This window comes from Mangifera indica, chromosome 3 (genome assembly GCF_011075055.1).
Source record: "Mangifera indica cultivar Alphonso chromosome 3, CATAS_Mindica_2.1, whole genome shotgun sequence".
In the NCBI taxonomy this organism is placed as follows: Eukaryota; Viridiplantae; Streptophyta; class Magnoliopsida; order Sapindales; family Anacardiaceae; genus Mangifera; species Mangifera indica.
Genome location: NC_058139.1, coordinates 4,653,780 through 4,671,030, shown reverse-complemented (window position 1 = coordinate 4,671,030; position 17,251 = coordinate 4,653,780). Strand labels below are relative to the sequence as shown.

At 34.9% G+C, this 17,251-nt stretch overlaps 3 protein-coding genes across 4 annotated transcripts; 1 reads left to right on the top strand and 2 right to left on the bottom strand.

Annotated features, from left to right (window-relative positions):
- Positions 1 to 43: 43 nt before the first annotated feature.
- Positions 44 to 3,660, bottom strand: LOC123211980 (peroxisome biogenesis protein 19-2-like). The gene is made up of 5 exons (XM_044630976.1): positions 3,459 to 3,660; positions 3,324 to 3,378; positions 2,655 to 2,940; positions 939 to 1,261; positions 44 to 333 (listed from the first exon to the last, which is right to left on the bottom strand). The coding sequence occupies exons 1-5, from the start codon at positions 3,496 to 3,498 to the stop codon at positions 288 to 290; spliced, it is 750 nt and encodes a 249-aa protein (XP_044486911.1). The 5' UTR covers positions 3,499 to 3,660; the 3' UTR covers positions 44 to 287.
- A 486-nt stretch (positions 3,661 to 4,146) lies between these two features.
- LOC123212177 lies at positions 4,147 to 9,093 on the bottom strand. The gene is made up of 2 exons (XM_044631239.1): positions 8,617 to 9,093; positions 4,147 to 5,700 (listed from the first exon to the last, which is right to left on the bottom strand). The coding sequence occupies exons 1-2, from the start codon at positions 9,034 to 9,036 to the stop codon at positions 4,423 to 4,425; spliced, it is 1,698 nt and encodes a 565-aa protein (XP_044487174.1). The 5' UTR covers positions 9,037 to 9,093; the 3' UTR covers positions 4,147 to 4,422.
- A 301-nt stretch (positions 9,094 to 9,394) lies between these two features.
- Positions 9,395 to 17,057, top strand: LOC123212201 (asparagine--tRNA ligase, chloroplastic/mitochondrial-like). Of its 2 annotated transcripts, none has more exons than XM_044631274.1 (15): positions 9,395 to 9,838; positions 9,932 to 10,000; positions 10,107 to 10,217; positions 10,443 to 10,547; positions 10,721 to 10,858; positions 11,261 to 11,341; positions 11,868 to 11,945; positions 12,044 to 12,112; positions 12,217 to 12,291; positions 12,428 to 12,511; positions 12,691 to 12,777; positions 13,276 to 13,371; positions 13,490 to 13,564; positions 15,564 to 15,648; positions 16,367 to 16,493. In XM_044631274.1, the coding sequence occupies exons 1-14, from the start codon at positions 9,482 to 9,484 to the stop codon at positions 15,639 to 15,641; spliced, it is 1,503 nt and encodes a 500-aa protein (XP_044487209.1). In that variant the 5' UTR covers positions 9,395 to 9,481; the 3' UTR covers positions 15,642 to 15,648; positions 16,367 to 16,493. The 2 variants fall into 2 exon arrangements, with proteins under 2 accessions (XP_044487209.1, XP_044487208.1); XM_044631273.1 differs by lacking the exon at positions 15,564 to 15,648 and adding an exon at positions 16,712 to 17,057 and having other exon boundaries at positions 9,399 to 9,838.
- Positions 17,058 to 17,251: the final 194 nt, after the last annotated feature.

Here is a 17,251-nt window from a genome sequence, read left to right as displayed (position 1 = left end):
GGTGGTGAAATCTACCATATAGCTAAGATGAAAAATCATCACATCAGAAAACGGAGTATGGAAAAGTACTCCACGGGGATATAACATATAAATATATATCAGTGTAACCCTCTTGGATGAGAGCAGCTATGCCTAAAGAATCACCAAATAATATCACCCGCTTCTCCAAGGTACTGATATTCAAAGTTAAATTGCTTTATTTTCTCAAATATATATTAAAAGAATATATATGGCATCATACAGAGACAAACAACAGCTCCGAGTACCCACTTACTTTGACGCCTACTTCACATTATACAACAATTTGGCTGAGAATCCAGTGCCTCCGGAGACCTGCAAGAGTGATATCTGGTGAGCCATAAATTCAGAGATAACGTAACTAAAGCCAAACAACTCAAAGACATTTCCTCACATCAAGGAAAAACCAATAATAACATCTCAGACAAGGGAATTGTGGGCATGACTTCTCCAACATACTCATCAGGTAATTTCTCATTTCAATATTTGTCCCACAGTTTTTGCAGCACAAATTCAAGGATAAACCTTTCAACCTAACCATTCCCAGTTTTCTCATAACCAATATCTTAATCCTGCAGCATGCAGCCTGAGCCCAAGGGGATTTGAAGCTCAGGAAGAGCCAGTTTCCTCATTCCAACTAAGAATGTATACTACATTTCATTAGTTAATTTACTTTGTAATGCTAAAACAGTCAACTCCTAGAATTTAATATGATATAAACCGGAAAAAAGAAAAAAAAACGTTTTGCTTATATCTGTCTTCTGATTCCTCCACTGTGAAATATTGCTCAGGTAGACATGTCTTGCACTTAAGAAAGAAAATAACAAAAGTTATAATTCCTATATGAATAGACACTTGCGCTAGAAAATTGCAAATAAATAATGATTTTCATCGCTTTTAATCATAAAGAGAGCACTTACAATTGGCCAAGACTAGCTAAATCAAAATCAGGGGCAAGCTCTTGAACAATATCATTTGGTGGTTGGCCACATTCTTGCATTTTCTGCATGAGATCAACAATCTTGGTGAAGTTACTAGCATCATTATCATAAACTTCATTAAGCTGTTTAATAAGTTCATATTGGTGGGAGAAACGCTCATAGTCTTCTTTGCTCAAACTGGCTTTATGGTCTTCCAACCACTTTGGATATCTTTCTCCAATTTCCTTCATGGGTTCGTGAAGAATCTCCTTAGACAGAAGTTGTTGCATCATGGTCTCCACAATAGATTCCATATCCATATCCTAGGCAGAAGAAAGAATTAAGTTACCACTTATTCCTCAAGGTTTCTACTGCCATGTGAGATCTAAAGAACAAAGTTGGAAAATAGAGGTAGAAAATTGAAAAGAAACATATTAACATGTGAGATCTAAAAAACTATTTAACACATACATCTGACACAGCATTAGGAAGAGAGTGGAACGAAATTGTTCTTCAAGGCACCCTAACATTACTGGAATAGACAGGTTTCATCCAAATTGTGGAAAATTTATGGCTATATTATGATAACAACCTCCCTTTGACATACTTGATGCTAACTATGCCTCCTTGCAGATGTTGCCAGTTTCAATTCTCATACACAAAGGAACAATAGCTAATTTCAGGTCATAAATGTACCCAGTTTTAATCATATGAGTCACAATGATATCAGGATCATGAAATCATGACATAAGCCCTGCAAATCTCTCCAAATAACTTCAATCAATCCCCAATGGATGATTAATACTTTTACATTGGAGACTCAAGCAACAGTAAAGCTCATTAATGCACTTCAAATCTTCTCACGCATCACAAAACAGAGAAGCATAGCAAGTAGAAAAACAATCTATTTTAATCACACTTTCAAACAACATGGCATGTAAATTACAAAAACATATTACTTAATTAACAAGAGTCATTCAGTCAACATGAAATTTTTCTTCATAGGTGTATGCATAGCAAATTCAAAGGTGAAGATTATTTCAATTGCAAACTAACGAACAATGCAGCTCTTCCAGTCTGACTGAAAAATTAGAAGAAATTATACATCATCAAGCTACTAGATTATCCATTAGGAAAAGCAAAGTTTTGCTCCACAACTAACAAAACCCAAAACCAAAACCATTAAGAAAAAAACTGAACATTATCAATAATTTCGTGGAAGAGTTTGTAGCTCTAGGTGACATGGGATAAAATACCAGTAATCAATTTCATTGTTCATGCCCACTTTGCAACAAGGCTTTCAATTAAACAATAAACTCACACTCATCTAATTTTTGTTTTTTGCTTCAGATAGTTCAAGTTATTAACATGCCTCCTTCCAGAACAAGGTTATAAATTAAATAATAATCTTACCTTCACTCATTTTCCTTTCCTTATTTTACTTTGTGCAGTTCAAGCAATTTAGCAATGCTACTGGTGCAAACAAATTGGTACCCCCTTCAGTCTCTCCTATGAATTTGATATGCAGCTTAAACCAATTCCATAAGGGCTTTTAATTATCAAAACTCTGTCTAGACTGTTTATTGTACAAGCAATCACCCAAATAAAGCTAAGCAGCACTAACACAAATGACATGAAATTCAGATCAATACTTGCAATATAATAAAACCACTAAAGCTCATAAACAATAAAAATAAAATAAATTTGAAGAAATACCTGAGAGCCAGCAAGTTCCTCAAACTGCTTAACCCAATCTTCAACCACACCATCCTTACCGAAATCAAATCCACCTGGCTGTGCCATTGATTCTAAGTCTTTCACAGCCTCCCTCGTCTGTTCTCTGAGCTTATCAAGAGTCTCAGTAACATGGGAATCTTTTGAAACTTTTTGCTTTCCCTTTTTCTTGGTTTTCAAGTCAGGTAATCCCATTCCCAACCCTTGTACTCCAGTTGGCAAAGAACCATGTTCTTGCTTCTTCTCTGCGCCATTTCCTTCTCCACTCCTACAAGCAAACCAAAGCTAAAAGATTCAACACTCTTTTAACCAAAAAGGTCGAATCTTTAGACCAAAAAACTTATACAGAAAAGACGAATTTAAAGCTTGTAATATAAAGAAAAGACATTTATTTATGAAGCAGACAAAAAAATCATGTAGCCTGAATTAGATTAACACATACACATAAACTATTGTGCCAATTCAGATATCCAAAATACCACCAATTGTATAAATTGTAAGTTCAAAACTTGAAATTTGAATCAAAAGATACAAGCTTCTGAGCAAAATTGAGAAGCAGGGCCATAAAATTAAAGCCGTATAGATTAAAGGAAGAGGCTTTGGATCGAACAGAGACACAAGAATAATTAGGTATATTAAAAAGAGAGAGACCTCTGAGTTAGAGGGGAAGGAGTGAGATTGAGATTCTGGAAATCATCCAAAGCACCTGCAAGTAATTGAATTAAGAAACAAGGAATAAGAGATAAAAAAGAAAATTAAAGAGATGGAAGAAATGAAACAACATACTGTCGAGAAGTTGGTCTAAATCATCGGAGTGGTCGGCCATAACTGTTGCTCCTCCTCGTCAAATACCCGATTATTTTAACTTCTTGAGATAACACTGGCACCGCTTCAATACAATTTATACAACCATCAATAACAAGAATTATTTTGACTCTTTTGACCTCTCAAGTCTGAAACTTTTTTTTTTTTTTTTAATTCACCGGATATTTAATACAACTTTTTATTGATTCAATTTATAAAATAAATTAAATGGATTGGAAGCCAAAGAAATAAAATATCAACAGCCCCTTCTTTCTTCGGCCTTACAACGTTGAAATTATAAAATTACTTTTACCAAATCTCTTAAAAATATTTTTATAATGCAACAAACAATAGTACTTGTCTAATTTATTAAAGAGTTAAATATAAAGTATGATAGAATAATAATTTATCAATAAATCATATTATTATAGTTCATAAATATTATCAAATTATCATCTTATTATTTATCAACAAAAACCTTACATTATTTCTAACATCTCAAATCAATTTTATAATTTTATCAAACTTAAGAACTTGTATTATTTCCAAAATCTCAAACCAATTTTGTTCTTCTATCAAACCTTGATAGGATCAATGTGATTTACTCAATTCAATAATGATTTTTTTTTTTCCACTTTTAAACCAAAAATGTTGATTCTCAAGATCCCGAGACCCAGAGAAGGAGCTACTTATGTGTCTCTGTTCAATAACGAAATGCACAAATAAATTTAGAACTACTCTGCCAACTCTCACTAAGCTACCAATATAATTGAACCATTAACCTTTTTTCTGGAATCTAAGGGGAAATTTTTCATTAACAGAGGAATAAGTAACACAGCCATCCATCCCACCATTTGATGGAATGTGTAAGTGAAGGTGATACAATTGGAAGTTAATTATTTCACTCGCTCGACAGAGTATCAGCTAGAGGACAAATTACTAAACTTCAGACTATGTGATCATTTGCCTCCATCACAGAAGCTTGTCTGATCTCTGGTTGTGTTGTCGATACCTGTTGCTGAGTTTCTGATACCATTAAAACAGTATTGTGACCACCAGATGCATCGGCAGTTTCTGTTTGACCTATGGGATAGTGTTGTTGAAATGCATGATTCATGCCAGCTGATGTTACTGGAGGTTGCTGACTTTGCGGAGGCATGTAAGGACCAGATGGAGGAAATAAGCCCTTAGAATCATAAACCGGTGGTTGATGATGGCCTTGAGCATGGTAAAGAGTTTGTGCAATTGGGTTAGGAGGGTAAAGAGACTGAACTCCAATAGGCCCGTACATAGCTTGGTGACTTTCAAACCTTTTAAGCTTAGCAATATGCTTTTTACCAGAAAGATGGCGGTCAAGAACTTCCTGTGTGTCACATTTGACATTACACAAGTCACATATTAGTGGAATCACCACTTTAGGTTTGGGAGGTTCCGTTTGCTGCCTTGAACCTGCAAACCTTTTCATCAGCTTTCCTCCGCGAGCACCTTTCATCTTGCGTTTCATTCCGCACTTCCAATTATCAAAATCTATCCTAGGCTTCCCAGCTTGCAAATTAGAAGAGTCCTTTGCAGGAACTTCAGATTGCCCCTCTTCATTATTTCGATCATCAGCCTCTGTTTTATTTTCATCAAGTACAGTTTCTTTATCTATATTTTCCACTGATTCAATCTCAATACCACCCTGCTCAAACTCTTGATATTGAGATGCTTCGATCCTGGACTCAGCCACAGGTTCTTCTTCATTCCGTACTTCAGTGATTGGTTTGACTATTTTTCTCAACTCCTCAGTCCTTAGCAAGTTTTTTTTATGCCGCTTTCCATTCTTGTGCTGTTCAAGAATTTCCAAACTAGTGCAATTAACTCTACAAAGTTCACACCAGGCAGCGTTTGTGGGTTGCCGGCTTGGCACTACCTTCTCTGGTGCCGCAGCTAGTGATGAATCTGGTAGCAATACAGCTGCTTTTTCAGGTGCATCAGTTGAGGGCTCTGCATTTTCATTTTTCAATTCTGCTTCTTGAGAAGCAGAAGATTCAGGATCATGTGGTGAGAAGTGTTTAGGACCACCCCTACCCCTACCCCTACCTCGACCATTACCTCCTCGACCTCGACCACGACCTCTTTGATAAAAAGATGGAGAATTACGGTGGCCAAATTTTCCATGACCACCACCTCTGAATGCCCCACCACCCCGTCTGCCACCATCCATGTAGGGAAACTGACCTGCCTGCAAAATAGGTTTCAAAATGATTGTTAGAGTATCAAAGGTTCCATCAGGCACATCACTTAAATCTAGAGACAAGCCATATACAAAATAAATAAATACGCAACAATGTGTTGAACATGTACCGGAAAGTCGTTCTTAAATTAGAAATAATCTCATACAGAGAGAAAGATACTAATATAGAATCCTTCAACCAAGCGGGAATTAAATGAATAATACTGTTTGACATATTGAATAAGTTCATCCTATTGATGCTGAGCTCATTTCACACGTCATTTCCAACTGAGTAGCTCAAGCTCAGTCCACTTAAAAACTAAAAGGTTAGTTCAAACACTACATATATATTAACTGTCAAATGTATTTCACACTTATGCTACAAAGTTGTTTAACCAGATTAAAATGGCAGCCAGCAAGCCAATGCCCACCAACTAAAGAAGTTCACACTTAACACCATGTATTTCAAGTGAAAAACAAAGCTCTCTCTAACTTCTAATTATGCTTCATATATTGAAACAGTACCAACCACTCAAATTCTAGAGTTCAACCAAAATTACCAATTTAGTGTCACTAGTTTGCAAAAAATTTAGCAAAAATATCAGAAGACTTGAAGCTCACTGAAAATTTTCATTTAACCATACATGACAATTAAAGATAACAATGAAAGAGGTCATATTTGTAACGTCATAACAATTAGTACAGTCAGCTTAGTCAAAAGTAAGTGATAGATACCCAGCTACTACTCACCCCAAAACATCAAACAAACTCAAAAATTAAAGAAATAGAAACTATTTTATTGATAAAGGGGGATTTACTAGTAGATAAACCGATAATTCGAAGAACCAAGGCTACCGATTCTGACCATTTGAGGCGCTAGAAATCTCCCAAATCAACCTAAAATGTTGTCCACAGCTTAAACCGCCCAAATCCTAATTTTCTTCTTTCATTCCCTTTTATAACCCTAACTATCATTAGATACTAAATCCTAACACCTATAATTAGGACACGTATCTCAAAAAACCCCAAGTTTTAACATTACTTGTTCCTTTGAGAATTACCTTGTCTTGAAGGTGGGGAAATTGATTTTTTTCAAAGAAGATAACAAACAATTTCATTTTTCTGGAAAGTTTTTTTCTTTTTCCTTTTTTTCCTCCTCTTCCCCTTACGCTCTTCCACTTTCCAACCATTTCCCAGTAGTTTTAGTTTCTCTCATGCGTTGCTTCATCTTCCTCAGCTTTTCCAGTGACAAATCAACTCCCCATACAATTTTTGGCCGTTGATTCATCTTCCTATAGTGACCATTCTCCTTCTAGATAACCTCTACCGCTACTCTCCCACTTCCCCACCATTTTATGGAGCTGATATGTCTCCCCACACCCATTTTGGCACCTTTCCATCTCTTTCGACTTCACTTAGCTGATTTGACTTCCCTTTGGCCAATTTACTCCACCCAAGCTTCCACCAAGATGCTTCAACTTTCCACTGTCGATCCTTCTTTTCTAGCAACAATTTGCCTTCTCCCTTGCCAATCCACCTTTCACAACCTCCTCCCTCGTTGTTTCGTCTTTTGGCCAACAACCTAAATGTCGATTCGACTTCATCACCATTTCATATTACCTTCCATGCCATCATCGCATCAAAAACTCCAAATTTCACCGTTCTAACACCTTTTGATAGATACCCAGCCAAATATACCCAAAAACATCAAATAAACATGACAAATAAACATAAACTTTTTTTATTAATAAAGTGGGGATTTATGGTGGATACACCGACAGAATGAGGAGTCCGGGCCTTCTAATTCTAGACATTTGAGGCACCAAAACCTCCCAAATAAGTCTAAATTGCCCAAACCCTAATTTTCTTCCCTAACTTCCCTTTTACAACCGTAATTATCATGTATATACTAAACTCTAACTCATAGAATTAGGACATGTGTCCCAAAAACCCTAAATCCTAACAGTAAGAATCCATGTTTGACTTACATATAGAAATTAAGAGTCAACCCCAAAAAATTTGTGTGGCCCAGTCATCAAGTAGCATGTGACATTTGAAAGAAAAGCCTTAGAGTTAAAATATGGCACTTTAAAGCACAAAGGAAACAAACCATTCATCTTCCTCCACACTTCAAATTAACAAAAGACTTCTTGAATACTATGCTAGTGGTGCCTCTAAAATTCAAACAAAGCTCATAATTACTTGTTCTACTAATTGCTGTTGTTGTATTTGTATTCAAACATAAGTTTAAAATGTGGCATGAAATCCAATAATGTGTGTGAAATAGGTAAATGAACAGAAAATGGGTTTAAAATCAGGTAAAGAGCTTGAAACAGATGATAATTAAATCTGGTCAATGCCATTCTCTATTCATTATCATTTCAAAACAAAACTTTTTCAGGCCACTTCAAACTTATATAACCCATTTATATGCTCAAATATTACCATTAAAGAACTACATTCTGAATAAACAACCAAGAGCGTCATTTGAAAATCAGAGGTGCCACTACCTCTGCCTTCAACAACTCTTCTGTTACACTAAAGTGAGAAGGAAAACAAATAGATTTTTTTCTTTGCAGTTCAAAGAATATTTTTTCCCCTTTCAAATGCTCCATATCACTCGGTTGATTGGCTCATGTAAAATTTTAAAGTTCACCTTAACTTCTTAATTCTTCCAAGTCATATATTGGATCTCAATTTTTATTCAGCTAAATATATTTGGCTTTTCAATGTTATTTTAAATTGTGATGTTCAATTAAATTGCCTTCACATTATGTGGCTTTTCATTGTTGTTTTTCCTTAAACAATGCCCTAATATAATAATATTCCCTAATATATAATTCTACCAATGATTCAATAAATTATTAAAAAGAAAATTACCAATAGCACAATCGATACAGTAAGATTAATAAACAATGCGCATACCGATGAAAGCAATGGAGCCGGCCTAACCATGGCATGCAACCCGACAACCGCCCTCTCCGCTGCGTCCATCGTTCCCGCAAACTGTGCCAGGTGTGACAAAGCCACCACCGCAGCTGCCGCAGCTGGATTCAAAGCCGGATAGTATGCGCTCGGATGTTGCAGGTCGAGGTTGGCCCCATCCGCCTCCTTGAATTGCGCAACCGCAACTTCATTCCTCAATGGATTGGATACGGCGGCTTCCGGTAGGTGCTGAAGCGGCGCACTCTGATAGGCATTGGAGTAATCAGGTTGATCGTGATAAACGTTATTTGGTGGTTGGGAGTAAGAATAATTAAATTGGATTTGCGGAGAATCGTAGGATTGAATTTGTTGTTGAGGCTCGTGGTGATTTTGGGGCTGAGAACGAGAAGAGAAGTCCATGGTAAGAGAATTCTATAGCATGTATGAGATCATTAGTTTTTTTATGGGCGAACGATAGTCTCCCATCCAAGGCTTGGCTCGTGGATTACGTGTATTCCGTTTTTAATATTTTAATTTTAAATTAAAAATAAAATAAGATTGGTGTAATCAACTATTTATTTAATTAAAAATAAAATTTATATACTCCACTTATTAGACTCATTCAACAAAAATGTCAAAAAAAAAAATCCAGGGGGATGATTGCAATTATTACGATATTGAATGGCTGTTCAATTTCAAATGAAAATAGTGGTCCTCTGGAAATTGTTCTACTTCCAAGGAAGGTTTCTGATATTCTCCAAAATAAATTAAAAAAATGAGTTTGAGGTCTCAACTCCACTCTTATTAGCTGCAAGATAACAGCTGGATAAACCAGTAGAGTAGAAATCTTCAATCCACCGCCGAAATGGCTGCGGCTTTTGCACCTGCCACTCCTCTCCGGTTACTCTTCTCTTACCCCAAATCCTTAGCCAAACACCATCATTTTTTCCCGTCACTTCTCCACTGCCACCCAACTGCTGGCCGGAGATTCTTCTGCTCCGTGATTTCCAGAGCTCTGCACTCTGGCGAAAGGACGAAACCGGAATTGATGGAAAATAGCAAGGGCGAAATGGGAAGTAAAGTTGGGGAGTTTAGAAGGAAGTTGAAGATTGTCGATATAAAGGGTGGAACTGACCAAGGAATAGGTCGAGTCGGCCAGCCACTTGTTGTGATGGGTTGGGTTCGGACCTTTCGGGTCCAGAGCAGCGTCACATTCATCGAGGTGCTAAAAGTTTCGTTTTTTATTTTATATTATATTTTAATATAATTTATAATTAAAGGTCAATTTTATTTTATTTTATCTGTTGTTTAATAGGTTAATGATGGTTCGTGCCTGTCAAATATGCAATGTGTGATGACGTCTGATGCTGAAGGTTATGATCAGGTATTATTACTATTTTAACTAACAATTTTGGAATGAATTCACCTATTTTTTTTATTGAATTATTTGTTAATCAGTCAAATTTAATTTGTTTTATGGTTGTTAATAGGTAGAGTCTGGTTTGATCACAACTGGGGCATCAATATATATACAAGGGACTGTGGTGGCAAGCCAAGGATCAAAGCAAAAAGTGGAATTGAAGGTCGAGAAGATTGTTGTGGTATGATATTTTTGTAATTCTAGCTGAGCAAAAGTTGTGCTACAAATTTTTATACTGAAGAGGAGATGAAGTTTCTGCTTTAAAAAGATAACAATGGATAACTATTTGAAATATTAGTTTAATATTTTATATTTGAGTCAAATATCATGTAAATTATATGCTTCTGGCCGCTAGTTTTCTCATAAAATCTTTTGCATTGATTCTAATTGCTAATCTCTTTCTTAGGTTGGCAAAAGTGATCCTTCCTATCCCATTCAGAAGAAAAGAGTCAGTAGGGAATTCTTGAGAACTAAAGCACATCTTCGTCCTAGAACAAATACATTTGGTGCGGTAGGTTTTACATTCATTTTTTTACTTGTATCATGTTTCTTTCTCCTAAACCTTCTTAAAGCCTGGATTAGGTCTCTGTATTGACATGCCTTTGGCATACTTGTTACAATAGCTGGATTAACTATTATCCTTCTGGTATTTCTCTTTTTAGTAACTGGTGGAAGTGGTTTTAGGTTGCTAGAGTAAGGAATGCTCTGGCCTATGCTACACATAAGTTTTTTCAAGAAAATGGGTTTGTTTGGATCTCTAGTCCTATCATTACAGCTTCGGATTGTGAAGGAGCGGGTGAACAGTTTTGTGTGACTACATTGGTACGCTCTAGTGCTCAAAATAATTTTGTGTTTTGAAGTGATTAATTGTTATATATGTTTATGTTCAGTGTTTTTTTTAAAGCAAAATCAATCTATATGGTAGTATCAATCATTCCTATTTGTATCTCTTATGTGCCTTGATTCCATTTTGTATTATTTACAATATCTTTGCATATATCGAACATGCATGCTTTCATGAAAAACTTACTTTTTGTATACTATGTGCATACTTGCTTTAATTAGTGCCTCCCTGGGGAGAAATTTTTGTTTCAGCATGATGTAACCGTTCACAGAAAGTCAGTGAGAGATCATAACTAATTGCAATTGCTGTTGTCTCATAGTGCTGCTTTAGGGTTAAATTATTCTTTAGATCTCTCTCAGTAAATGCTATTCTATTGATAGATTCCAAGCACAAGAGAAGCTGCTGATTCTCCTGCTGATGCCATTCCAAAAACAAAGGAAGGTTTAATAGACTGGTCACAGGTGAGTATGTTTCACTTTCATACTTAATTTCACTTAGAAGTACACAGCAAATGAAGCACAATAAAGCACTTTTGTGATAATAAGAAAGAACCAATACATTTGAAACTTTTGATACCCAAATGAAGTTCTAATGGAAAGTAAAAGTTATTATTCCAAATTGTCCACAACTGAGGAATAGATGAAGCTTAAAACTTTTTAGAAATAAAAATGGTTTGGTATTTAGTTTGTTTGAGTAGAGATCTTGAAATTACATGACTACAGAGCAATCATTTTCTCACATGTTTGGAATTTTAAAACCATATGAATAGTGCAAACGTGAACTACCTTAAAACAGCGTGTTTGCTTGCTTCTTGGAAGACTTGTTGCACTTGTATTTATGGTTAAGAAATTTTTTTTTCCGGAAATTATCCTGGTTGATCTCTCTTGCATCTAGAATGGATTCTGGATAGTTCTGGAGATGGTGAAAACAAATATTTATTTTTCTCAGCTGCCTCTAATTTAATTTTACTTTTATATTTTTATTCAGGATTTTTTTGGAAAACCAGCCTTCTTGACAGTCTCGGGCCAACTTAATGCTGAAACATATGCAACTGCCCTTTCAGATGTATCTCTTTCTTATCTGAAACTTGTCTTTTTTTAAATCACAAATTGGATGAGTAATGAACTCATCTTTTTAAACAAATGAAATTCCTATACTTTCAGGTATACACATTTGGCCCCACATTTCGAGCAGAAAATTCTAATACTTCAAGACACTTAGCTGAATTTTGGGTTAGTGGATTATTTGATCTTGTACTTTTTCAAACTCTTATATCTTTTCTCAATATTAGTATCTTATAATCTTCTTTTCTTATTCTCTTTTATGTTTTGTCAAGATGATTGAACCTGAACTAGCATTTGCTGATCTGAATGATGACATGGCCTGCGCAACTGCCTATCTCCAGTATGTAGTATGTTACTTTTCATATCTGTTGTCAAATTTAAATTTTGTGAATAAATTGTGATCTTCCATGCTTGGCACACATACACTTTCTTGAGTTATATCTTTTTGAATGAGAGATTGACATATACCCTTATGTGTGGAAGGTGAGACATATTCTTGATAATTGCAAAGAAGACATGGACTTTTTCAACACTTGGATTGAGAAAGGGATCATTGATCGATTGAGTGTATGAGCTCCCAGTGTAACTTATCTTTCTTAAACCTATCTATTGTATACATAATACTTTTCACTTTTTTGATTTCTTTACTTGGTCTTTATAAGCTTTTACTTTGGACCTTAATCTTTCAAATATACAATAATTTTATTAATCCCTTGACATTTGGATGCATTTTATCCTGTTAATAGGCTGTGGCTGAGAGAGATTTTGTTCAATTGACTTATACTGATGCAGTTGAGGTCCTTCTAAGAGCAAATAAGAAATTTGAGTTCCCGGTAATGTATATTAGTCACCTTGTGCAAATTGGTCTAATAAGTAATAGCCATGGATGCAAATTCAGTTTACAAGATTATATTACTGCACCTTAAGGGTGTGCTAAACCATTCCTACCAGTATCTTTTAGTTGGCAAAAACAAATTCTTATCATGGATGTTCTATGGAAATGCTTAATAGAGGATCCATTATGATATATATTTACACGGAGAATTATTTTTCTTGCCATCTGCATTTTTGAGCTACTTCTTATTTCTCTCATATAAAGGTAGCACAAGTGTAAACGCTCCTATATTAATTATTTCCTGTGGCATACATGAAGTTCCATTTTCTCTTCCTTTACATTGATAATATTTTTGCAATGAATTGTTAATGTGATGCAATGATGGTTGAAATTACTTCAGTGCTTTTTCATATTGTAGAAATTGTGACACCATTAAATTGAAATAATTATACAGATAATAACTACTTACACTTAATGGGTCATGCCCTTATTTTAGGTAAAGTGGGGATGTGATTTACAGAGTGAGCATGAACGTTATATAACTGAAGAGGCGTTTGGCGGATGCCCTGTCATAATCAGAGACTATCCCAAGGCAAGCTACACCCTCTCCTTTTCTGTTTCTTTCTATAGTTGAAAGTAGCAGATATATGTTGTAATTCTTGAACATGCTTGGAACTAATATTTCAAAGTTCCTTAAATGTAAACCTCAGGAGATCAAGGCATTTTATATGCGGCAGAATGATGATGGGAAAACTGTGGCAGCCATGGATATGCTGGTTCCTCGAGTAATGATGTTTTTATCTTATTTTAACTGTACATGCTAGATTGTGTCAAAAACAGTTTTGACTAGTAAACTAGAGGTCCTCTCTTGAATTTTGTTACGGACCTCATAATAAAGAACAAATACTTCCAATATGAGCACTGCTAATGTTGGCAACAAGATGTGTTAGTTTTTCCCAAATGTCGTAGCTTCCCAATCAACTAAAGGCTATCTTGAATTTAAAGACAATATTTTTTTCTTCATCCTTTGCTACCCCTATGTATTTTCCAATATCCAATCTTATTGTACTTGTTTTCAAATCAAATACATTATTCTAATTAAATATATTATTAATTATTACTTCTTTATTATTATTATTATTATTATTATTATTAATCTTAATATTACCCACTCCTTTGAAAACAACCTTGTCTTCAAGGTGGGAAAATTGAGAAATTTTTGTTTTGTTTTATTTGTTCTTTTTGTTTTCAATCCAACCAGCTCAAATTTTTTTCATCTTTACATATTTTTAACCCATTTTGAAAAAAAACTGCTCTTATTTTGCCATTTTTTCAATTGCCACTAGTGATTGAAAAAGTCAACCTTGTACTTCCTCCTTTTTTCCAGCATCGTCTTCGTTGATTTTAGCCTGGTGCGTCTCTATTAAGATCCCAATTGCAAGATATGAGATTTGGATCTCACATTGGAGAGCGTGAACTTCTAATGTGAGATTTATATGACCTTGGGTTCTCTAATTAGTTTTTAAAATGTGATTCTTCCAAGGTTCATATAATTTAGTATCAGATTCATTATTACGTCTCTCAGCCGCAATTATGCGGTATGGGTGGTGACGCTAGCATTATAGTGTTTGTCTAGGGCTAGCAGGGAGCTTGCGTATAGCCAAGCCTGCTTAGGCGATGAGGCTGTGAAGCATGGTGGTATGTTAGGATCTCAAGTGCAAGGTATGTGACTTAGATCCCACATTAGAAAGTATGAGCTTTTAACGTGTGGTTTATATAACCTTAAGCTCTTCAATCTCTATAGTTAGCTTTCAAAGTATGGTTCTCTTAAGGTTCATATCAGTCTCCATTAACATCTCATTTTCTTCTTTTTGTTTCACGTTTTCTTTGTTCATTGCTCATCTAGTCTCTGTCACCAATTGAATTAAATCATCAGGTGAACAAATGGATTTTGATAGTTGAAACATATCTGAATCTATCAATTGAACCCCCGAATTTATTAATTCCTCCTAATTGCCATATTCAACCAATTGAACCCCAGATTTTACCGATTCTCTTTCTTGGTCAACCTAATAACTTTCTTGGAACTAGTCGATTTTTTGTTGGAATACATCATCTTGATAGGATCAGTTTCTTTCTTCTCTTATTACTCGTCATACACCATCAAGACCGATCTGTCTTTATTCACTACTAAGACATTTCATGACTTGTATTTACAGTCATAATTCGTTTCCTCTTTGCTTTCGCAATGGAGGTGAATTTTGTTTTCCCACATTGTTTGAGCTTCTAGTTTTGTTAGTCGTCAGGCCTTCCTCCATCTCCACTCTCATCTTATATGATAACAAACCTCCACATCCTCATACTCAATACTTTGATACCAATTTTTTAGGGACCTTTTTAAGAAAAATATTTACTTCCAATATGAACAATGCTAATGTTGGCTACAAAGTGTGAGCTCCTCTCAAATGCCATAGCCTCCCAATCAGCTGAAGGTTGTCCTAAACTCAAAGACTATTTTTCTTCCTATGCTACCCCAATATATTTTTCTAATATCCAGTCTTATTATACTCATCTTCAATTCAGACATATTATCCTAATTATATATATTATTATTTAATCCTAACAATTTTTTTTCTCCCTCAACTTTTGAATATAGGACCACTAGTGATTTCAAGTTTTTAATGCTTGACTTGTAGTTAGTTACCTGACATGGCATTCTATTTTTTTTTTTTTTCCTAATGGGCAAGCTAAATAAATAAACGCTGATGACTAATACAATTCCAGGCTAATATTGGTAATTGCTCTATTCTTGCCATCTGGAATTTGCATGAGGCTTTGCCTTATTTTGTGTATCTTCAATAATAATCAGGTAAACTTAAGCACATTTATGTAGGTAAAAATACTGCCCTCATGAAGTCCAATTGTATTGAACATTATGTTACGGTACTTCTTTTGTTCAAAAAGGATATAAATATCTTTCTTTCTTTCTTTTTTCCTTTGTTCTTTTTTTTTTTTTTTTTAATTTCTGAAAACAAGTGGTAGCAGAGATTTTTGCACAGGAAAATCAGCTTGTGGTGTGTTGTTTTAACAAGTCAGAAAACCTTTGTTAGCTCCTTCATCATAGAACAGAATCAATAAACAGGACTGTTTCATCATAACAATTCGTCTTACAATGCAGTTTCATTGCCTCTGCCAACCTTTACTAGATACTTGAAAAGTATTAAACACGATGATTGAAGAGCATGGCTTTTCCTTAATGTACATAAACTGATAGAAATAGAAAAGATATAAGAATAGCATATAAGAATAGCTAGATTCCTTTATCTATTTTTTGTTTTTTACCACCATATTTTCACAATTGAAAACTAAAACAATTTTAAAAGTGAGGTTATATAGGTGATTCTTGTTCTATGCTATTCTTTGCGAGCAAAATCGTTGTATTCTGTATCCTTATAATGACATGTTGAAGCAGTGAGTGAGCTTGTGGCATGTGTGCTGCTATTCTTTTTATAATGTGTATATACTTTCGTTCTTTGCTATTTTCAAACTGCTGAGGTTAATTTTTTGTTATTGGTTACTTTTTCCAGGTTGGGGAGCTTATTGGTGGAAGCCAGAGAGAAGAAAGGCTTGAATATCTGGAAGATAGATTGGAGGAATTGAAGCTAAATAAAGAAAACTACTGGTGGTATCTGGATCTGCGCCGTTATGGATCAGGTTAGGGTTCTTATATAAGATATTTGGAGCTATTGTAGCTGGGCATTTCCAAGAAAAGATTGGCAATCCTTCATTATTTCTTCTTTTATTAATTTTTTTTTTATAGATAGATATTCTGGAGCTTGTGAATAATAAACATATAAAATGCTTTTATAAATATTTAAAATCATTATTTCAAAATTTTTGCTTGGTTTTTCACGTTGATTATGTTTGTGCAGTTCCTCATGCGGGCTTTGGACTGGGATTTGAAAGGCTTGTGCAATTTGCAACTGGAATAGAAAATATAAGAGATGCTATACCGTTCCCTCGATCTCCTGGTTCTGCTGAATTTTAATTGCAAAATTACATTGACTTAAAGTTGTGATAAAATGATTGACGAGGCTGCTCAGGAATTTTGTCTTTCGTCATTCTTAGTTGCTTCTCTTCATAATCATGTTTCCTTTGTACACTGTAGGGTGTGAAGGATTGTATAATTCAAGTTGGCTGAGTTTAGCCATTTAAGTTATATAAACTTACTGCATGTTTATATTTTTTTTATATATTCCCACATGATATTTTATGTCATTCAAGTTGGCTGTAAATTTACTGCATGTTATCGTTGTACATACTTAAAGGTAAGCAGATTTAAGTTCCCTGGATATGCTCTTCTAATTTAACTTTTCCTTGACTGAGATAGAATTTAATATTCAAGAGCCTTGTAACGTTTGATAGCTCAGGGATGTTGGGAAATTCTCTCGCCACCCAGCCAACCTTGATTT

Excerpts from the sequence above, each read along its gene's own strand:
- LOC123212201 (XM_044631273.1), top strand. The coding sequence starts at position 9,482 with ATGGCTGCGGCTTTTGCACCTGCCACTCCTCTCCGGTTACTCTTCTCT. Across the intron at positions 10,548-10,720 it reads GAACAAATACATTTGGTGCG|GTTGCTAGAGTAAGGAATGC; the intron begins GTAGGTTTTACA and ends AAGTGGTTTTAG. Across the intron at positions 12,512-12,690 it reads GGATCATTGATCGATTGAGT|GCTGTGGCTGAGAGAGATTT; the intron begins GTATGAGCTCCC and ends TCCTGTTAATAG.
- LOC123211980 (XM_044630976.1), bottom strand. The coding sequence starts at position 3,498 with ATGGCCGACCACTCCGATGATTTAGACCAACTTCTCGACA. Across the intron at positions 1,262-2,654 it reads AGGAACTTGCTGGCTCTCAG|GATATGGATATGGAATCTAT; the intron begins GTATTTCTTCAA and ends TCTTCTGCCTAG. Across the intron at positions 334-938 it reads TTAGCTAGTCTTGGCCAATT|GTCTCCGGAGGCACTGGATT; the intron begins GTAAGTGCTCTC and ends TCACTCTTGCAG.
- LOC123212177 (XM_044631239.1), bottom strand. The coding sequence starts at position 9,036 with ATGGACTTCTCTTCTCGTTCTCAGCCCCAAAATCACCACGAGCCTCAA. Across the intron at positions 5,701-8,616 it reads CGGCTCCATTGCTTTCATCG|GCAGGTCAGTTTCCCTACAT; the intron begins GTATGCGCATTG and ends CCTATTTTGCAG.